Source organism: Ursus americanus, chromosome 8 (assembly GCF_024610735.1).
Source record: "Ursus americanus isolate L20-20 chromosome 8, mUrsAme1.1.p, whole genome shotgun sequence".
NCBI lineage: Eukaryota > Metazoa > Chordata > Mammalia > Carnivora > Ursidae > Ursus > Ursus americanus.
Window position 1 is genome coordinate 43,662,621 of NC_142134.1, and position 22,217 is coordinate 43,684,837.

The 22,217-nt window shown below is 50.3% G+C and overlaps 2 protein-coding genes and 1 long non-coding RNA gene across 3 annotated transcripts in view; 1 reads left to right on the forward strand and 2 right to left on the reverse strand.

The window, feature by feature from the left end:
• SCFD2 (sec1 family domain containing 2) overlaps positions 1–7,589 on the forward strand; it is a 432,813-nt gene extending 425,224 nt beyond the window's left edge. Inside the window, exon 9 of the mRNA XM_045815929.2 lies at positions 1,422–7,589. Coding sequence (XP_045671885.2) covers positions 1,422–1,514 — 93 coding nt within the window. The 3' untranslated portion in view covers positions 1,515–7,589. The remainder of the gene's footprint in view (positions 1–1,421) is intronic.
• Positions 7,590–8,369: 780 nt separating this feature from the next.
• RASL11B (RAS like family 11 member B) lies at positions 8,370–12,874 on the reverse strand. Its single transcript, XM_045815982.2, has 4 exons — positions 12,576–12,874; positions 11,875–11,931; positions 10,646–10,722; positions 8,370–9,844 (listed from the first exon to the last, which is right to left on the reverse strand). Exons 1-4 carry the CDS (start codon positions 12,718–12,720, stop codon positions 9,374–9,376), a joined length of 750 nt encoding a protein of 249 aa, XP_045671938.2. The 5' UTR covers positions 12,721–12,874; the 3' UTR covers positions 8,370–9,373.
• Positions 12,875–14,888: 2,014 nt separating this feature from the next.
• LOC148109574 (uncharacterized) lies at positions 14,889–19,674 on the reverse strand. The gene is made up of 3 exons (XR_015725406.1): positions 19,579–19,674; positions 17,446–17,724; positions 14,889–15,618 (listed from the first exon to the last, which is right to left on the reverse strand). It is a non-coding gene; the product is annotated as an uncharacterized LOC148109574 (long non-coding RNA).
• Positions 19,675–22,217: the final 2,543 nt, after the last annotated feature.

Below are 22,217 nucleotides of genomic sequence, written 5' to 3' on the forward strand. Positions count from 1 at the left end.
TTCCCGAGCAGTATGGCCAGGGGAAGCCCGGTCCTGCTGCCTGCCTTGCGGTCGCCCCTGCCGGGCTCTGGGCTGCGGAATTCTGGCTCTAGGACCTCCTTCTCCATTCCCAGAGTCAGCTTCTCACCTAGCTTCTGTGCAAAACCTCACCAGCCCTTAGCCCTTACCCAGCACATCACAGACCCAGCCCAGACCCAGGGAACAAATTGTTCTGGTGCTACAAAGAGAAATCTAACCCAGAGGAAAGGTCCAGACTGAAGGAAGCAGGAAGGGTCACCACAGCAATAGGCCAGAGAGGCCCAAAGTTCTCCGTGGACTAGGGGAATAAAGCAGCCTTGCCCAGGCCCCTTGACATGACTGAAGTGACCAGATAGGCACTTGGATGCTGGAGTCAGCCTGCCTGGGTTGGAATCCTAACTCAGCTATCTCCTGTGTGTCCCTGGACACATTATTTAACCTTTCTGTACTTTATTTTCCTTATCTACAAAATAGGAATAATAAATATACCCATTTCATAAGGTTGTGATGAAGATTACATGGATTTTAAGTAAGATCATCGTCAGCGCCTGGCACATCATAGGAGCCAATAAATGTTAGCCAATACCATCCTTACCCCATCATCGTTACAGGTTGAATTGTACCCCCTCCCAAAAGATGCTAAAATCTGAATCCCTAGTACCTGTGAATGTGACCCTATTGGAAATAGGTCTTTGCAGATGATCACATTAAGATGAGGTCATTAGGGTGAGCTCTAATCTGATATGACTGTGTCCTTATAAAAAGGGGAAATTTGGACAGAGAGACAGACATGCATCAATGGAAGACAGTGTGAGGACACAAGGAAACTGAGAGGAAAGCGTGGAACTGATTTTCCCTCACAACCCTGCCGACAGCTTGATCTTGGACTTGTGGCACTCAGAACTAGAAGACAATAAATTTCTGTTATTTAAACCGCCCAGTTCTGGGTACTAGGAAATTAACACAGTCATCCTTATCATTACCCACGATGCCATCTGCCTCTTGGGTGTGACTTCTCATGCTCCCCGAAGGAGCAAAGGCTCCCTGGCGAAGAGGTTGAGGTCAAATTACTGGATCCCAAAGCTACAGTATGATGGGATTCAGTTCAGCAGCCAGGCGGTGGCTGGGCGCGGCCATTCTCAGTGCCAACTGGTTAACGGTTCAGGAGTTCAATGAGCCCCGCTGTCCCACAGGCCATCCCTCCCCGCCTGTGCACCCCTCCTTCCACCCAGGACCCTTAGCATCTGGTGGCATTCAAGCTGCCACCTTCTGCCTTTTCTCGCCAGTGCCCCACTCTGTGCCTTCCCCCAGAGAAACACAGTGCATATTATTTCTTGTCCTCCGACAACCTGGGATCGGCTTCCCTAATTGTCGGCGGTGTGTTTATCCCCTCCTGCTGGTAGGTCATCGTGCTGTCCACGCGACTCCTGAAGCCACTTAACATTCCTGAGCTGTTATTTGCCACTGACCGACTGCATCCAGACCTTGGCTTCTGAGCGGCTGCTAAGAAGAGACCTGCCCGAGGTGGAAATACGCATCCTGTTGCCTGCCACCCTTCAAGATACGCCTCCAAACCCAGTGTCCTCTTGCTCATTGTGGGGAGGACGGAATTCCGCCCCAAAGGTCTTGGCAACCATGTAGTGAAGTCCTTTGCTTGGATTGCCCACGATTCTTAAAAAAAAAAAAAAAAAAAAATTCATTTTTCTGAAGGTATCAAACTTTCTTTCAGCTGGCTCCATTCGACATAATTTTCATTTCTCCTTAACCCTCTGTTTGTGATCTTCCCAATTCCAACCTCAAGCTCATGAATTCTGCATAAACGCCTGTTGGCAAGTGTTGGCAGATTACAAGCTATCTGATCTACAGTTGCTCAAGAAATTAGACATGCTTTAGAATTATGAGTGTGAAGAAAGTTTGGTTTTCCTTAAGATTATGTAACTGGGGAGGGAACATTGCAAATTGGATCTGAGAGTTTGCTGAAAAGGCAAGGAAGGAAAGGGTTAGCAGTTAGGGCCGTGCTGGTAGCCCGCCTGCCTCGTAACTCGTCCTGTCATTACAAAGGGTGGCATTGTCCCCTCGAGCTCACCAGGCAGGGCCCCCAGTCTACTTGCAACAGTAGTGGGAGAGAGGTTGATTGGAGGGCTGTCTCTGCCCATAAAAGCTTTCCTCCCCTCCCAAAGGAAGGCCTTGTAAAGGTGTCTGGTCCAGGGAGTCTAGATGGGAACCCCAAGTCCTGGGACTTTTATGAGTTAGCATTTCTATTGAAATAAAAAGCCCTCTTTTCAGTTTGTCTCACTTTTTCTTCTGGTTATAGCAGAAAAACCTAGACCCAACTAGTGAAATCATTTAAGAACTCTGGCAAAAATGAAGTGCTTGGAACCCACACATTTATAGGTATATGGTTTGTGGAAATTTCTAGCATCTCTACAAGATGTGTGTAATGAAGAAAGCAAGCTGAAAAACAGTTCTAGAGTGGATTAAACAGGTGGGGAAGTAAAATGTAAATCAAAACAGTCCTGTGTCTTGGATTTTAGTTCCCTATAATATAATGTTATTTTATGAAAAAACCGTGAAGCTGGAAATCATTCTGAGACACAATCAAAGCAGGTTTTATAGACACCAATGTTCCTTTTTTTTTGGGGGGGTCCGAGTATGTTTTCCACCTAACACCAGGGGAGCTGACACTGGAGAGCCCACGTGCTACTTTCATTCCCCTAATCTGGAAGTTCGAATGTGAGTAAGGGAAGAAATGGTGATAGCCCAAAAGAAATGCTAATTAAAGCAGAGATCACCTTTTCTAAAATTAAAAATAAAAATAATAATAATAATAACCCATTACTTGTGTGAAAGTGCATTCATTCATTTCCACATAATGAGTGGCACGTTCCGGGCACGGTGCTAGGTTCTGGCCACGCTGGTGAGGGAGCCGGATGCGGCCCTGACTCTGGCTCCCTCCCTAAGTAGCTGGGGCTTCTTCCGGTGCTCTGGCCCTGTGTGACTGCTCAAGGTAAAGTCTTATGCATAGGAAACTCTCTGGAAATGTAAAAACCAAACTGCTAACAAGTAGTGACCTCTGGGAAGGAGTGTAGGTGGGAGGGCTCAGAGAAGGGGGAGTCTTGCTCTCGAGAGACTTTTGTGTTGTTTGAATTTTCTCCGCGGCAAACCTGTACTTGTGTATTACTTTTGTGGCTTTATGTATTTTTACAAGTTAATTTTTTTCTTTTAAAAAAGAATACTCCAAAGCTTCTAATCTGGAATTACACAAGAAGTCCCTGCTTGTAAATGTTGTCATCTAGCAGTTACTGGGCCCCCGAAGGTGGTCTCTGTGTGGTGGGGGGAAAGTCACAAGTTAGGCTTATAATCATCTTTCTTCCATCTCCGTGGTCGCTGGCAGGAGGAGCTGAGCTAGGCAGACAATCAGGGAGCAGAAGGCTTTGGACAAAAGAAAAGGTTCACAATGACTGGAGTTCGTTTTGAAGTAGAGGTAGGAGACACAGGACAGAGCACTGCTCCTTGAATTAAAAGCAGGAGCATAATGGAAACTTGGTATAAATCCTACAAAGGGCCTTCCTGAGATAAGGAAAAAGAAGGGACTCGGGAAGTGGCATGTTGGCCCCCTGATGGGGCCTCCTAAACCCTCCGTGCTGTTGTCTCCTTCTTGTGCTCACTGCCCAGGAGCCGGAGAGGATGAGGGAGAAACCGATCACGCTCTTGACCTCCTGTGAAGGTGTGAACGGCGCTCCAGACGGCAGCGTGGGTCTCATCAGGCCTCAGTGCCTCCATCTGGAAACCTCATGCGAGACGTTGCTGCAGGGGGCCGCCATCCCTAACACAGTGGCTAGCGTGTGACGCCAAGGGCTGTGGCTTTTGACGAGCCAGGGTGCCACGCAGGTCACCCTCCAAAACAATCAAGCCTCAACTGGAGAATAATGCCAAATGAAGAGAAAATTCAGAGGCATTCCTGGGGTCCACAAGGAGAGGAGAAGATAGGGGAGGGGAAACACCTCGGTCCCACAGACTTCCAAGGCAGCACAGCCCAGACGCCCACGGTAGGGCCCGGAGCCCGAGCCAGTGGCCTGGGATCCAGCCCCAGCTCTTCCACCCAGCAGCTCCCTTCTTCTGGGCTCGGTGGGCTGCGGAGTTGGACAATCACAGGGCCTACCTCATTGGGCTGCTGTGAGAGTGAAAATGATAAATCCGCGTAAAGTCCTTCGAACACGGCACAGGGCAAGCTGGCCAAGGGAGTATAGGAATCACCTTTCTCGGTGGTAACTGTCTGATGATTGCTCACGCAGGGCCTTGTGTCTATGAAACATTTCGCCGCCACTAATGCTGACCACGAAGCAGTTTGTGTGGATTCTGAGATGGGCCTCCTGAGACTGACACCTGTTTCCACCACAGGCCAGTTCTGAAGGGAGTCTGGCTACCTGCAGGTGGCTTGAAAGGCCGAGGGACTGAGTGCTCGTGCTGGTTTCGTCTCTCGGGCCTGGCTCTGGGTGTTTACCACCTGAACTCTGGCCGGCCCGAGAGCCGAAACAGGCACACACACATGCCAGCCCTGTGCCAAGGCCCTCACAGGCCACTCTCTATGAACACGGTCGATAGAGGTGTAAATACTGTGCGGTTGACTTCTGCCTTTGTAAACCCTCCTCCCGGAGCCCGCATCCCGGCAAACAGAGCGGGCACAGCAAAGTGGTTGGAGGTGCTCCGGAGCTGCGTGGGCCAAGGGTTGTCCCCGGAGGGCCAGGGCAATGGAACTGGCTCTGTTTACACCAGGGCCCCGACCAATACGATGTTATCCCAACAACAAAGAATTCCATCAAGCTCCCCTCAAGACCACTACTATTTATTTTACTCTGGTTACCAGAAACAGAGTCTCAATAACAAATAAGCCAGTATTATGAATGTTGTCCGCCATCCCTGCTAAGAAACATTAAGAGACTCCATCTGTCTTTTAAGGGGATTTTAAAAGACAAAACCAGATGATGGAGGGTATTTGAGAAGGGAGGTGGGGTGGCTGGGATCTTGCCACAATCAGTAATAACCCTAATCCTGTTCTCTTCGCACCAAATTAGTAAAGTAATGAGGATAGTGAGAACTTTCTGGAAACTTCTCTTTTTAGACTCTAAAGGGAGTGCAGAAAACATCAGTGTTCCTGATGTATTCATTGTCATAAATAAAGCCCTATAATTCCTTCTGGGCCATCCCCTGAGGGCCCTGTGTTGACTTACAGGCAGAGACTCTGCAGGGCAGCCCCCATGCCCCCCCACCCCTGCAGAGGCAGGACCCGGAGTTACCCAACTGCTCATCTGTGAGGGATTTGTCCCCAAGCTTGCTCGGAAAACACACTTGTTTTCTCCCTCTTGGGGTGTAAAGCGAATGTTGAAATCTCCTGTGTCTCCAGAACAAGGGGCACACTGTGAACACGCCCAGCTTCCAAGCGGCCTGGGGCTAGCAGGAGCCCAGCGGGAAGGCTCCCCCACCCCTGCACACCACACAGCCGGGCAGGCTGCAGAGCACTGCGAATGGTTTTGATTTGCAGCTGGGAGGAAACTGGAAAGCCAGACACCAAGACAGAGTTGGATCCGCTTGTGAGGCCTATGGGTTGTGGGCTATGCGGGCCCCCGCCCCTGCCTGCACCTTTATTACAGAGCTGGGACCGGAGGCCAGTGAGCGAGGCTGACGGCAACAGCAGATGTGGAGGCCAGGAGACCTGGGGCCAGGGAGGAGCCACAACCCCCGGATGCCACGGTGGGATGGAGGAAAGAGGGCCAGGGCGCGGAGGGCCAGGGCGCGGGGGGCCAGGGCCTGGGGGACCAGCGTCTGCAAGACAGAGAAGAGCACCCAGGGGCGCCTGGCTTGGAGGAGGGGAGCTGGGCCGCTGCGGCAGGCTGCCCAGGGACTAGGCTGTGGCTTCAGACAGGCCTGGGCGTGGGGGCAGGGGGACTAAATCTGTCTCTTAGGAGGCAGATCAGCTCCCTAATTCTTTGGAGCCTCCCTTCTCCCTGTCTGTAGAAGGGACTAAAAACGGACTGTGGGGTTGGTGTGGAGAACATCATTATTTCAAATACCCCGTACAGCCAGACAAGTTTCAATAAACAGAAACAGTCACTGTTCCTGTGTGGCCCTAAGCAGGTGATGTGATCCGAGCCTCAGTTTTCTCATCTTTCAAATGGGAGTGGTAGTATTACCTTCCTCATAGGATTCTTCAAAGATTAAAGGAGATCGTGCACAATCTGACACATTATAAATGTTCTGTAAATTCTAATTCCTTTCCTCTCTCCACCCCCCCCTTCCTTCCCCTGGTGGTAAAGGAGGCGTGCCCCTACCTAGGCCAGAGAGGGCTGTTTCTCTGTACCCTATGGTTGCAGTTCAGAAATTTTAAAACAAACACACAGGGATTAAGCTATACTAATAATGAAAGAGTGAGCAAAGGTAATGAAACATGAAGCTAAATTCGTGAGAAGAAAATATGGTGGATTCCAGAACTATAAATATTTAAATTAGCCTGAGACTCTGGACAGAACTGGGACCTGGGGGGTTTCCAGCAGGGCCCCCCCCCCCCCCACAGACACTTTATTCCACTGGCTGGATGAGAGCTCTGAGCCCCCTACCCACGTAAACTTCTGAGGCGAAGTAGGAGAGAGCAGGTCCAGCACAGTGGGAAAGTGAGGGGCAACCATGAAGTGCCAGGAGGTGAGGAAGTGAGGCTCACAAGGGAGAGGGGAGGCCTGCCCGGGGGTCTGCGGGCTTGGAGAGCAGATGGACTGGAGGGGAGCGAACGAGTGCGCCTTTACCAGTCATTAATGGAGGTAGAGCACGGCTCAGCACCTTTCCGAGATAAAGTCCCCAGGAAAACTCGGTGTCTTCTCTAATTCCAGAACATGGGTCGAAGACTACTGTTAAGCACATAAAATTTAACCTCATATTCACTGGACATTGTTTATATAACCACACAGAATGAATAAAACTAAAAACGAGCAGAAATTAGTTGGAGAAACTTGCTAGTGCCTTTGAACTGAGATGTTTTGAGACTCTCATGTGAATACCATTTCCCTCCCTGCCCCCAACACACACGCACGCACGCGAGCATGCGCTTCTCAGAGGTTAGGTCAGGCGTAAGCGTAGAAAACTGCCCTCCATATAAGGAGGGTTTGGGACATCCCCAGGAGCCCTGTCAAGCGCAGGCAGGATATCTACCCTGTGGGAAAACAGACTTGGAGCGTGGCACCGTCCCACAGCAGCCATCAGTAGCCGGTCATCGGCCTGCTTCCCTGGTCCCGCGGCCCTGCGTGTGCAGCAAGCGGTACCCGTATACGAAACATTAGAAAGAAATAACAGTGTGGTCAGAAGACGTGGATTCCTGGGGCGCCTGGGTGGCACAGCGGTTAAGCATCTGCCTTCGGCTCAGGGCGTGATCCCGGCGTTCCGGGATCGAGTCCCACATCGGGCTCCTTGGCTAGGAGCCTGCTTCTTCCTCTCCCACTCCCCCTGCTTGTGTTCCCTCTCTCGCTGGCTGTCTCTCTGTCACATAAATAAATAAAAAATCTTTAAAAAAAAAAAAAAAAAAAGACGTGGATTCCTGTCCTTCGTGTGAACTTGAGGCCCTCACTCCAACTCAGAGTCTGTTTTTCTCACCTGTAAGTGGCTGGATTTCCTCCCCTGCCCTCCTCACAGGGTTATCCTGAGGACTAAAGGAGATCTCTCCGTGAAAGCCCTACTCTAAGGCGTCGTTGTTTGCCCGTGAAGACGGTGGCTCACGTGGCCTGCAGGGAAGGTCTCTCCTGGAAGCAGATGCGGGAGGCCTGGCACTTTGAACACACATTGGCGGCAGCAGCTACGTGGGAGGGGCTCCTGGACGGCCCCCGGTCACCAGCCCCCAGCTCTACATGAGAATGGAGCACACTTTTTGAAAGCAGCATACCCAAAGAAGAGGCGTGCCAAAGCCCCGTGTACAGAGAGAAGCAGCAATCTCGGACGGAAGCATATCTTCAAAGCTCAGCTGAGAGATGTCTTAACAGCAGAAAACACAGAGCCGGACATTTGTCTTGGCTTCACCTGGAGGATCCCGAAGGGAGTGGACAGGAGATGCACTATTCTTGAACGTAAAGGGGCGAATTACAATTCACAGAGCTCACAGGCGGGGGCCCTTGACAAGTGAGTTAGCTTGTCTGTGAGCCTGTCTCATCGGTAAAACGGGGCTAAGAGGCTGGACCTCGTCGGCTTGCTCCGAGACTTACCCCAGGAAGGCACCGCGCCTGACGCCAAGCGACCGAGAAGTACCAGACACCGAGCGACACTTGTGTGAAGGACAGAATGTGAACATTTCAATAAAGACCAAGTCAGGGGTCTGCTCTTTTAAAATGAGGTTTATTGTACATAAAATAAATTAATTACAGTTTAAGCCAAAGCATGAGTGGCTTTTTAAAGTGCATCTGTGTCGGAGACTTGGCGGGCGCCCCGGACCTGTTTGCTCGCTGTCAGACAGGGTTTTCGTATTGAAGCCACGACTCGGCCAGGCCGAGGAAACGACCCGACGTCATTGCTGTGAGCCATTTATACAAATCACACCAAAGTCAATGAACACATCTTTTTTTTCTGTACCTGATGCAACAGTGAAAAAAAAATTATAGTCTCACAATTATTCAAAGTCTGGGGCTAAAGAGTTTGAGTTCTCAGCCCTTTAACACATGCTCGACTAAGCGTCCTCGTCCTGGGTCAGGCCCCAGAAGCTTACAGATGTCCATCCAGCTACAGAACATCTGGCCCATAAACCCCACCCTCTATTGGGGGGTGGGGGGGAGTCCTTTCGTCCCTGTTCCTTAAAGAAGAAATCTGGGTATCCTTCAGGTTAGAAAGGCATTCTGTCAGGACCAGTGTTCCGGAGACGCAAATCAGACGTGTAAGAGAAAAAGCAATTTTTCCTCTTGGGGGGAGAAAGGGGAAAAGAGAGAGAGAGAAAAAGGGGACAGCCTGTGGGTGCTTAATCTGTTCTTTCGTTCCCGCTGTCAACCACACCCACCAAGTTGCTGAAACTACTACCACTGACTGTCATTTACAAGGGAAGGAACAAAATCCCGAGCGGTTCTGCCGCCCTGCCCACTCCAGGGGAAAAGACGCCGAGTCCGGGTCACGCGTCCAGAGCGGCTCAGCCAGTGGGCCGGCTCTCCAGCCTCAGTTCTGTCCCCCTGCTCAGAACACGTCCTTCTCTGCAGCAGTTCCACAGGCCCTCCTGGCCCCTCGGCTCCGGCCCTTTCTGGAACCATGAACTCCTGCCAGCATTCAACGTTCCTGCCCGGGAAGAACCTCGGGCCCCCTTCCTGGGAAGACCAAACCCCCCGTGGGCGTCCCCGCTTCAGACGGAGGTGACCGTCCTCACTTTGGCCGACAGGGCTTGCTTGAACCTCCTCTTCAGGTCCTGCATGTTGGGGGACTTGGGCCTGGGGATGAGGGAGGTTCTCCGCTTCTCCGGCGTGCCGCTGGGCTGCTGTTTGTGGCTCACCTCCTTGCACAGCACGTGGAAGGCGTTGTAGACGTCGTTGTAGTTTTCGCTGACGGACACTTCGTAGAACGAGCAGCCCAGCATGCCGGCCAGCTGCAGTCCCAGCTGCGGGTCAACCTGCTTCACGTGCAGCAGGTCCGCTTTGTTGGCCACGACCACCACCGGCAGCCGGCTGCCCAGGTGCAGCTGCTGGACGTGCTGGTGGAGCTGGCCAATGAGTTCGTAGCTCTGGTAGTCGGTGACGGAGAACACGATCACCACGGCGTCGGCCCAGCGAATGCACCGGTTCAGCGGTTCGCCGCAGCTCAGGCCGTTCTCGCGGACCTGCCAGAGAAGGGGGATGAGGGTGAGGGGAGCACCGGGGGTGGGGGGGCGCAGGGAGCCCCTGGCTCGGCCGGACCGCGAGGTCCAAGGAGCCCTGGACGGTAACGCCAGGTTGCAGGCCATACACAAGCCAGCTCCCCACACGCTTCAGCTTTCTGGACAATATGTTGACCCAGCTGCACGGAGTTGGAATAAATAACAGTGCAGCTCACCACACTCAAGTGGAAAATTGACCTGCAGAGAACTCCACGCAGAGAGACTTTGTAGTTGCACAAAATGGGAAATTAACTGGCTAGACAGTAAGTCTGGGGAAGTAAAGATAGGAGCTGGAAGCATTTAAACCTGGATAACCGCCCAGTTCAAGAGGGAAAAAACACACACACACCAGCGGGGCTCTTTTGTCTATAGAGTAACTTTCCACGATATTAAAGTGAGCCCACGGATTTAATGACTATACCTAAATGTTTGATTTTCAATGCCAAATACACTAAGGTAAAAACTGATCTTTTTAACCATGGCAAGGCAACTGTGCTAATCCCACGTGTGTTTGGTTTGGTCTTTCCTGCCGGATAGAATCCTCCTAAAATGTCTGCCCCTCAGCCCAATCTCCCAAACAAAGCCAGGAAAGACTGACCAACAGCCAAAGACAACTGAAGTGACAAGTAACGTGTAATAGCCCAGTTTTGACTCCCCCCAAATTTCTCTCCTCTTCAGCCTAAGGTATTATTCTGAGAACAACTGAACAATTCCAAAGCCAAGTAGGCTCCCCTTGACTTAGTCACAAATCTCAGAGCTTCGTACCTGAACACCTGGCGTGTCTTGAACCTGTATAGCCAGGGTTTCACCTTCTATTTGCACTTGTCTGGTATAGAGATTACCTATAAAGGCAAAAAAAAAAAAAGAGAGAGAGAGCGAGAGAGAAATTATGTTTTTCCTTCTTATACAACTTTTAAAACATGGTGGGATTTTAAGTAAGAAAAAATATATAACCTGAACCAATACACACAAATAAACTATGGTTTATTCTATTTAATGAGCGTATTTCGGCTGTTTTCTTAAACAACTGCAATTCTAACCCCAGATTAGGGGATTTATTAAAACCAAGGCAAGGATTGCAAGTTTTTGGAAACTGACTTCTCTCATTTTAAATGGCTCTCCCATATTTAGAGTATTTCCTTGAAGTAAATTTTCTTGTTCAGCATGTGTTTTAATTTAGTACTTCATTACTCTCTGACATCAGTTTAGTGATTCGGTGTAAAAAACTTGGTAGGCAACTATTGTTAGTAAATGCACAGCCAACATTATCAGTTGGAATAAAAATGTGACATAATGGTAGCCGAATCTACATCAAAGCAGAAGGCTGTCATGCCTTATCTTGGGATGGTTTATATAGCACATTTCAAATAATCCCCTTAGGTACTAAATATGGTCTGAGGATTTAAGCAATTTGCTAACAGAGCATAGGTAGAAAGCCCTTAAGCCTCCCCCGTGGCCATCTTTAATCACAGAGATTGAAATAGTGTCCTCTCATTTATTTGGGAGCTCCCCTCCTCAAATTCTACCATCTAGTTATTTTTTCTTTGTTAAGAAAAGAGAACTTTAGGTTTACAACGGCTCTCCTTTGGCCTTTGCTTTAAAAGGTCACCTCTGAAAGGCTGCCAACAGAGAGGCAGAGGGGTGGGGGGAGGAGCTGGCCATCTTTTTTTTTTTTTTATGACTTTTGCAGGAGTGTTTTGAAGGGAGAGGCTCTTGAATACAAAGGGTGCTTCCAACTGGGGTCCCTATAGTTAAAACATACCAAGGAGAATACTTTCAGGCACTTGATAAAATGATGAATGGGGCTTGGAATGGAATGAGGCCAGATGGCAGTTATGGGAGGGGGGAGCTGGGGAGGGGGCAAGTAAAATTGGAAGTGGCAGGATCCTGATACTCAGACTGTCACTGTGAAGCAGGCTCCCCTGGAGACACTGAAAAATGGTTAAGAGCAGTACTGTGCAAGCTGAGGGCACTCCCCAAATGCGCCTCCTCACCTGCGTTTCTTTCATAGTCACCAATGAATCGTTTGGTGAGGAACCGGACCACCAGAGCTGCAGGTCAGAGAAGAGAAAGGAAAGAGAGTTAACTCTGGCATAAGAAGTTAAATTGGTGTCCACCCCACCCCCAGCCTGGGAAACCGCTCTCACAGAGGAAGCAAGCCGGGCGGCCACCAAGTGAAATTCCTAGCCTGCAGCTTCTTGACCCTTCTTCCAGACACAAGGGAGAGGGGGTAGAAGGCCTCGTGAATTATGGCTCTGTCCAGCTGGAAGGGTCATTTGGCCCACCCGCCTCCTGAGCCCGGCTGAGCCGCACCTAAACCTTCCAGGAGACAAAGGTCTTTCCTACCCTTAAAGACCTCCAGGAGGGGTTCCGTTCCCTAAGTTCCCCTTCGGGTCCAGGCACCGCCAGACAGGCTCAAGAACCCCAAAGTTCTAATCCCAGTTGCGCCGGCGGTGCCCTGAAGGAGGCCTGGCCATCCTGGATCCCAGTTTCCTTCATCTGTTGAAGAAGGGGGTTAAGGCGATGCTGGCTCAGGTCCTCGCGGAGGGGCACCAGATCAGTAGGAGGGGATGGGCGGTCAGCTGCCCTCCCATCCTCTCCCCCACGCCTCGCTCATACGCAACTCCCGGGGGGGGGGGGCGTCCACGTCCAGCCCCAGAGACTAGCCGGTTCTCGCCCGAGCGCGAAGACTCACCGGTCTTGCCCACGCCACTGGCCCCCACCACGGCGATCTTGACCAGGCGGCGGCCCGCCGCCCCCAGGCAGCAGTCGGCGGAAGCCGCGGCGCTGCCCGGGGCGGGGTACTCGGCGATGGTGCACATGTTCTGAATGAGGCGCATCGCCGCTCCAGCCCGAGCTGCACCACGCGGGACGGGACCTGCGGGGCGGCACCACTCTCGTGCTGCGCGGGAGCGAGCTGGAGAACGCGGCCGGAGAGATCCGCGGTAAAAAGGCACGGGAGCGCGGCTGCGCGGTAACCTAAACTAGCTCAGGCTCGGGACTGGGACTGCAGCCGGGCTGCGCGCGCGCTGTTTTCTCCGGGGCTGGCCCCGCCCCTTCCCTCCCGCGACCAATCCCGAGGCGCCCCGCGAGAGGCTCCGCCCCCGGCGCCGCTCGGCGCGCGCCGCGCCCCTGGGGGCGCCCGGAGGCAGTGCTGGGCCCCGTGAAGCGCAGGGAAAGTGGGGCTACCTGCCCGAGAGGGGCAACGTGAGAGCGCGAGCCGAAAGCGCAGCCAATGGCAGGCGAGGGTGCCGCCCGGGGTCCCGCTGCGGGGGCACGCGGCCGATGCTGTGGCCGCGGGGTTGGAGGCGGCTCGGGGTCCGGGAAGCGGGGCTCGGCCTCGGGGCGAGCGTGGCAGAGGCGGCGGCGGCCCTCCAAGAGCGGTCCCCGGCCGTGGGCCTTCTGGGTCCGCATCCCGTGCGCCTGCTCCCCGCGGCACCCTGACGGCTCGGCCTGCGCCCTGACTGCCCACGCCCACGCTCGGGGGACTTGCCGGCCACGGCCTCGAGGGTGTGAACACCCAGGCTCGGGAGCGCGCGTCCCGCTGCCTGGCTTCATGCCCAGCTGCTTCATTTGGGATGTGATTGCACTGACTTGAGTGCGACCGATCATAGATTTGGCAGTCAGTTACAAAGACCCCATATCCCCTCCCCTGAGATGTGATAATTACCTTTGGGGCAAAATAATGTCACCCATGTTGTTCTAGACGCACTTACTCTGACTCCGGTACCCAGGGCAGCAGATCACTCAGCCTCTAGTGACTAGCTCACATGAACACACAGAAGGTCGGGTGGGTGTACTGCACACTCAGAGGCAAATCGCGAGGTAATTATAGAACAAGCTTTCTAGCGCCTCACAGTCACACCTCCTCCGAGAGCTGTGAACTGGAAAGAAAACAGTTACCCCAGCTGTCTCTGGATGCTGACTTGATTGGGAGTCAGAAACCGGAAAGGGTCCGCAACACTTAGTTTCTGGTTCTAAGGAATGGCAAGACTTAGTTACGTGACTTGATGCCAAGGAAGACATGGGCATGCACTTCACGAAATCCCAAGCTCCTGCCCCTTAGGTTCTCATTGGGGAAAGGCTTCAGCGGCAGGCCCCATCCAAGCAACATCCCGTAGCTGGAACTGACTGCAGAGTGTCACTGGACACTGGGGCTGACCAACTCCTCACTGCCCAACCACTCTCCTCCCCAACCTTCTAACCCTGTGGTCACCCACGTGTTCCAGAGGCTTTTATCCTGGGGGCGAATGGCAATCAATACTGTGGCTTTGTGTCCACATCCACATCAAACATGGATGTATGAAAAGGTAAAATAAACCAATTCCCTTATCTACGCGTGTCAGGCATCTAGTTTGGCTCCCCCTGATGCTCTGAACTTAACTGACTGGGTATCTGACAGAATTTAGGAGGCTGACCCACTTCAGACTCTGAGATGAACCCTCTTGCCTATCAGTTTAGGTATCCACAGGAACTAAAGGGGAAATAGAAGGGTAATCTCAAGCTTTGACACTTGGTAGCAAGTCTAGGTGGGGAAACATAACTAGCAAGACATACAAACAACCTTGGCAATAAGCATAATAAAAGGTTGACTTCTAGGAAGATCACAAGAATGAAATAAATTTAGCCATTTGAGTCAGAACAAAAAAAGAGCATTTCCAACATGCACCGTGTCTTTCTGCATGGATCAAATCAAACTTGAATTTTGTTGTTCTATAAAATCAAACTAAGCAAGACTGTAATTACAGGTAATCATGTTCTTTTTAACCCTCCCCCCCCAAACAAGCCTGTAATTCCATGATGCTTACATAGTAAAATAATTATGCGGTCTAAAGTTTTTAACTGCTTTTTACACACACACACACACACACACACACACACACACTCAGACTCAGACTCAGACTCAGACATGACAAAGTTGTCAGGGGAATTTTGCCTGGAATCATTTTCATTTCTGGAGCTTGATTTTCATGACCATGAGCCTGTACTAAGCCTATGATTTTTCTGTCTGAAAAATCACACACAAAAGCTGAATTTGGTATTACTATTTTAGGTCTAAATGATCTGGCTGTGCTTTAAAGAACACAGAAAAGAAAGACACAAGAGAAAGTTGAAAAAAGAAAAGGGAGCTCTTTAAATTCAAAACACCTAGCAAATAGCCCACCTCCACCCCACCTGCTTTGGATGATAACACTGAGAGTTACCCCTTCTTGGAAATGCATACAATTAAAAAAAAGAAGAAGAAGAAGGGGAAGGGGCAGGGGACTTGATATATACGGAAAGCTTGTTTTAGTCCAGGCTGCTGACTGGGGATTCAGCATACAAGAATCTCATTTTACCCTCGCCGCAGTCCTGTGAGGCAGATATGACCGTTCCTTGCAGCTGCAGTGATATATTGTGCTCAGTGAACCACCGCAGACCTTGGAGGCTCCCAGTTCCGTGGGCTGACTGTGCTCTGCTGGGTGGTTCTCGCCTGGGGCCTCTCATGTTGTAGTCAGACAGCAGCTTCAGCGGGAGTCATCGGAGGGCTCATCAGGGCTGGACATCCAAGATGGCTTCTTTGTCCACATGTCTGCCTTTCAGCTGGAAAGGCTGGGACAGCTGCGACTAGCCAGCATCTCTCTCACTCTCCAACTTCTCTCTGTGGTTTGCTCAGGCTCCCCCCGCAGCATGGCGGGCAGCTCCCCTTAGAGTGGGTATTCTAAGACAGGAAGCAGAAGCTGCCAACCTCTTAAGGCCTGTGTGTGGAAATGCACACAGCATGACTTCTGACGTCGGTCAGGCAATCACAGAGCCCCCCCAGAGGAACAGTCAAGGCTCAGAGACACAGATCCCACCCTGTGATGGGAATAGCATGAAAGAATTTGTGGCCATCTGTAATGCACCACACTTCCATTTCGTAAATGAGAAAACAAAGACTTAGGTTAAAAATTCCTCCCAGGTTACAGATGCTATAAGGGACAGGACCAAAGTCCGAGAAGGACGAAGAGCATAGAAAACAGCCAGGAGGTTCACAATGAGATGGTGTCCTGTGATACCATGCCGCAAAAGTGGTTTGAACTGCTCTCTCTCCCTCTATTTTTGCTGTTTTTGTTGTTGTTGTTGAGCTAAAAGAGATGCGGACAAGGGTGGGGAACATGAGAGACTTGGAGAGGAAAAAAAAAATATTTTGCCAAGTCCCGATTTTGCCTCAGCCCCTGGCGTTTCTATCACGTCCTTTGATCTTTAGAGCTAATCTTTGATCTGAGAAATTCCGGAGACAACCCAGTTTCTGGAAGCCCTTAAGGTAGCAGAATATGAATTCAACATTGAATGTCTGGGCCAGGGGTATCACAGGCACTGTGCTAGGTCCTGGGTCTACACTGGCAAACAGGACAGACACAGTCTTCACCGTTCCATGTAGCGTGGGAAATAGAAATAAATGAGCAATTTCAATACAGTGCGGGAAAACGCTTTGATAGGGAAAATTCAGGAGCCAGAGGACTACATGATAGATTGAAAAACCTGGATTACGGGAGTCAAGGAAGAATGTGAAAACATTCAAGTGGTTGAAAATGTTGTGAATTGCGTACAGGCATGCGTGTTTGTGGAAATGCAGAAATGACTCCCAGAGCTGTAGAACTGGTCCACCCATGGAGCTGTCCCTCTTCCACTCTGCCGTCCCTCAAAACCCACAAAGCTTGAGACGGACATGGCGGAAAAGCCCAGTATCTCCACAATGGAGCCCGACAGCCGAAAGCAACCAAGTTACAGAAAGATGGAGTCCTCCCTGTTTCTGCCTTGCAAATCTTATCGGAGTACATCTAGTTAACGGAATTAATTTGTATCTGTTACCCTAGGTGCAAGGGAGCCTGGGAAATGTGCTTAGCTCTCTAGTCTCGGCTGAGAGGATAGAAATGAAGCCGTGAGCCCAGCATTGCCTCCCTACTTCTCCAACAGCCCAAAGAACATGTAGGCCCAGAAAAGGAGAGATCAGGCCCCACCAGACATTTAATTTTCAATTATAGAAGAATAAAATGAAGTTTTCGATGGATTGCTTCGAAACCGTTGTGTAAGACCATTATTTTCCTTGCATCTCTGTAATGTGTCGACACCAGCTCTGCTTCTTAGAACTGTTTTCCTCTATTCTGGCACAGGGAATGTCTATTAATTTCACTTGCACAGAATCCGTTTCCATTCTTTAGTGAGAACACCCCAATATTCCCCTGGATACATCCCCTCCTCCACTCCCCTGTTGCTCAGGTAATGGTAGTGGGGGGGATACCAGTCCCTAATTCCAGGAGTGGATACCAGTAAGTCCCTGCGATTCATTCAGGGCTGGGCCAGTGAAATTCCCCCCTGAGAGTTTTGCTGGCAAAAGGAGGTTTCATTTGCCCCAGTGTGATCAGCTGGTAGAGAGTAAGCCTGGAGCTCCAAGTAGCCATCGCGAGGCAGCCCTGTGGGGGAGTCTGCTTCAGAATGACGCCAACCGAGGAGAAAGCCAAGCTGAGAGGCAGAGAGGACCAGGACCCTGACGGCATCTTTTCCAGCCGTGCATTAAGCCATGCCCGAAAATCCAGACTTACCCCCTTGAAATTCCCAGTCACAAGAGTCAACACCGTCACTTTTGAGATTAAGCTGGTTTGAGTTGGATCTCTGTCCCTCGTACTGGACAAACCCACACACATCCTGTTGGTGTGGAGTCCTGGGCTCTGCCCTGGCCGCACTGCGATTGGCCCCTGGCATCAGCAGCATCTCTCGTGCAGAACTCTGAAGCCCAGCAGTCCCTCCAGCACGGGAAGTCATGGCTGTCAAACCGTCCCTTCCTTTTCATCTCACTTTGCGGCTACCCTGTCAGTGCTGTCCTGCGACCGATGGAAACAAACACGTGATTGAAAAGGATATCAGTACATCCAGACAATGGAACAGTCGGCACTAAAAAGAAAGGCGCTATCACGACATGAAAAGACATGGAAGAGCTTAACCACATATTACCAAGTGAAAGAAGCCGATCTGAAAAGGCTGCATGCCGTACATTCGGACTATATGACATTGTGGAAAAGGCAGAACGAAAGAGACAGTAAAGAGATCAGCGGTCGTCAGAGGAGGGGAGCGATGGAGGAATGGACAGGCGGAGCACTGGGGATGTCTAAGGCCGTGAAGCTACTCTGTGGGGTACTGTGCGTTTGTCCAAACCCACAGAATGTACACCCAGAGTGAACCCCTATTAATAGAGACTTTGGGCTTTGGGTGATAGCGATGTGTCGATATAGGTTCGTCAATGGAAACACGTAACACGCTGGTGGGGGTGGTGATGGTGGGAAGGCCGTGCCCACGTGCGGGCAGGAGCTACGTATGGGAAACCTGCACCTTCTGTTCAATTCTGCTGTGATCCTAAAACTATACATATATAAAATAGGGCTTGTAATCCAACTCCATTTTATAATATTCCTGCTAAGAGATTGCCCACCTACTCAAGAATACTTCAGTGACGGGGACGCCCCACCATCCACAGCAGCCCATTTAGGCTGACCCTAGCAGGAAGACGGACGGCGATCCACTCCGCAGCTCTCCAAACACCGGGGCTGCTGCTCCCTTGTCATTCATGGTAGTTTGGAAAGGACTAAAGGACCGGGAAGGGGAAAGGAAAGGGGGTTGCCTGTGACCCGGAATTGTAAAGAAACTGCAAACACAGGGGCATGTGTCCTGCATCCATGTTGAGGATGACTAGTGTTTTCAGCATTCGATTGTAAAAATTAAAAAGAACTGGATTCAAGGGGGTGGAAATTAATTTTAAACTACTCATTTTCTAAGAGATCTCGGAGTGTGAAAATGGGAATATTCAGAACTATCTGCATAACGTGAGGTTTTCGCCCAAGGGCTCTCTGCAATGTGTGTTAGGTGTCTCCACGACATAGAGCTGGGACACGGTGGGTGTTCGATGGCTTTTTTTTTTTTTGTCAACTTTCCTTTTAGTCGAAGCTGTACTGAAAGACAGAATCACTGGGTTCAAAAGGCAAAGTAGGAGGGAAGGCGAGTTGGAACTCAATTAAATAAAAAGGATACACACACACACACACACACACCCCTCTTGCCGTGACAAAGATCACCTATTAACCAGCACACTTTAATTTTGACAAAAGTAAGATCTTTAAGTTCCTGGAACGGGCCTTCCCTCCCCCTCCCACATACTTTGGTTGGTTTCTATGGTAGCAAATGGCCCACATTTCCCCCTTTCCACACTCAGGGAAAAAGAGGCACTAGTGTTCTACAATTACGTCCCTTTGCTTCTCTATCAGATTTTTATCTCTCTTATTCTGGAAGGTTTTCTCCACCCTCTCTCTTGTTTTCAATGCAAGGTATAAAGAGAAGGTAAAAGAAAAGGTGAAAATAATTCTTTTTCATTCAGGGCAAAATCTGATATTTTCTTCTCCTCTCAGTGATTCAAGTCCTCTCACAACCCAAGTCATTTTTCTGGAAATACGGATGATGAATTTGATAAGCAATTTGATGAGCAGAACTCAGACTAAATTCGAGTTTTAAACATTACTTGGAACAACGAGTGAATTTCCTCTTGTTTTCACGGAGAGGAGGAAAGCTCACAGTGCCTGTTGTCCCAAAGAACAGGGAACACATTAGGAATGGACATTACTGCACTATTAATAAACCCATTGTTAGGGATTCCCTCGGTTAAATGGAAAGTCGAAAAACATTGCAACCTGATAGTGCTAATGTTCTTGGAGGTAATTTCCTTCTTCTTTCCTCCAGTGGGAAGACTCCTTCAAGCATGGCCGTCTACCCCTGCCCTTCCTCACTCATTGTCTGTGCAGAAGACAAAGAACAGAGAGAAATAAGTATCAGGCCTGGTTCCCCAGGAATGAGTGCTCTTGGGGTACACGACAAGGTCCTATGATCAGGAAATAAGCCAAGCAGAAAGGTTCAGAAAGATTCAGACGATTGAGCCAATTGTTTGACAGAACCTGGGGTTTCAAATTCCTAAGTAGATTGGACACACCTAATATTTGCCCTCTAACTTCCCCTAAGGGTGCCTTAAAGGTCACCAAAGGACACTCTAGGCATCCTTATTTGTCTATGCAGAGAGGGCAGAGCCTCTCCCCACAGCCTCTCTCCTTAGCATAATATACAAAAACTCAGAGGAGATCACAATTCTTCATAACTGTCCACCTGTGTTACGAGGAGACCACGAGCTTCACTACCCTTCCATTCCTCAAACCCCCTGGACAGCGGAGTTAAGAGGAATTAAGGCAAAGCCACTGATTCTCATTCTTTATCTACCTTTCAAAATTACAGCGACCATCCAGTTCTTTCTAAGCTCTAATTAGCACCGCTGTATCAGGCCGTTCCCTAGTGTCTGAAGCATCGCAGGCCCTGGTGTGCAGTACAGAAGTGAAGTCCCAAGTCGGCAGAGGTCTGCAAGTTACTTGGTTAGTGAAACTATAGATAGCGATGTGATCATTTCCTAGAGGAAAATGAAATTCAGCCACCACCAAAAAGCGTGCCCATTCTAACTGTAGTCTACGGAAGTTTAGGATTTTCGTCAAGATATCTGTGTTGTTAATGCAGTTGCCTTTCGAGTAAAAAAGAAAATGGATAGCAGATGAGAAAAATTTGATGGGATGGCTTTTAGGAAATGACTCATGCACTTGCTTGATTTGACAAGGTTTCTATATAAAGAAACAACTTCGCCCCAAAATAGAAGCTGCACACAGCAGAATGTGGCTCGTAGAGGAGTTGTTTGTCCATCCCAAGCACGAGGAACGTGAAGGTCGGTATGCGGGGGCATCTCTGCTGGGGGCGTTCCGTGAAGCCCGTTAATGATTCATTTGGAATGTAAAGCTGTCCGATCCAGGACCTTACGTTTTTCAAGATAGGAAAACCCCAGTGTACTTTGAGATATTTCCTAACTGGCTCGAAAAGCAAACAACAACAAAAACGTAGCATTTTTTTTTCTTTTGCACAGAATGTGTACGTCCGTGCTAACTGGAAATATATTTAGCTCGAGGGTGAGTGAATTCTAACAGATGTTGTGACATACGATATGTTAACTATCTAATGACATCAGGCATATGAAAATGCCCTGTAAATTGTACAGCTTTGATATCTTCGGTATGAGAACGAAGTGAAGAGTTATTTCTCCAGCCGGGATTGTCCCTTAATCAGTTATGGGAAGTCGTGTATTTATAACTCAGTCCAGTCCTCTCCCAAATTCTTCCTTACCTGGGCCTAGATGCAGAGCTTGGCTGGAAAGACTGAGCTGGAGCCTTTCTGGTGTTCATTTGCCAAAACACGCAGGAGAGCCGAGAGCCAGGGCCTTCGGCTGCCCGCCGTCCGCAGGCAAGAGACGGAATGATCTCTTCCCGACGGGCTATGGCACTGCGTTATGAAGCAGCCCCACCGCGGGGGCCCAGGAACACGGAGGAGAACAACGTCCAGACTGTTCCGCCGTGCCACCTCAGGCTCAAGGAGTTTCTCAACAACTTGGCCAAGCGTTAAGACCCTTAGCAGCTTCTCCCTCCCCATGATGACCCAGCCTGGCCCTTAGGAAGCCCCTTTCGTAGCCTGGGCCCCCTTGCTCTTTCCCTCCCTCCTTCCTCTTCAGTTCACCCCCAGGCCCAGCCCACGTGGATGTGTGCTTCAAGCTCATTGTTTTCTTCCCCATTTGACAGGCGGCATTGTTTGTTCCTTCACTCTCCGCCTCTCCACGCTCGTGTGTAAGCTCCGTGAGAGTAGAGGTTATGTTTCCTTCTCTGCTCTAGCTCCAGAACCTAGAGAAGTCCTTAGCGCAGGGCACATAACAGCAGTTACTAGGGGTTTGTGCAAACATGAATGAATGAATGTGTGCATTTCCTATGCCTCGAGAAAGGCAGTAGAGCTGAGAGCCTGAGAAAGCTGGAAGCGTGGAAGGGAAGGACCAGGGGACGGAGGGGTGGGGATGAGAACACGGAGGTGAGACAGGATCTCAGGCTCCTCTGGGCACTGGCTCACTCTTGCCTCACTCCTGCCACAGATGCCGGGAAACGGACCGAGAGGCTGGCTTTGCAGTTAGGTGATTTCGAGGTGAAGGTGGACAGAGTGCTGCTGACAGCTGGCTCGGGTGTCAGGGGAGTAGAATTAGGTCACCAGCACAGAATGGGGGGTAGGACTAGGAAGACGCAGAGTGGGAGAGGGGAAGGCTTGGGGAGAACCAAACAGGCAGGTTACATCCACTAAAGATGCTTTGGAGAAGCTAAGCGCTAGCTGAAATGATGGGACAGGAATATGGAAGGGGCTTGAGGTACCCACATTCTCTTTGGGGAAGAGAAGAGAAAGGGGGTGGTGTCTCAGAAAGCCAAGGGGG

Bases quoted from the DNA above. Each gene is read 5' to 3' on its own strand.
- RASL11B (XM_045815982.2), bottom strand. From the start codon at position 12,720: ATGCGCCTCATTCAGAACATGTGCACCATCGCCGAGTACCCCGCCCCG. The intron at 11,932-12,575 runs GTGAGTCTTCGC...TCTGACCTGCAG, and splicing joins CAGTGGCGTGGGCAAGACCG to CTCTGGTGGTCCGGTTCCTC. The intron at 10,723-11,874 runs GTGAGGAGGCGC...TTGCCTTTATAG, and splicing joins TGACTATGAAAGAAACGCAG to GTAATCTCTATACCAGACAA.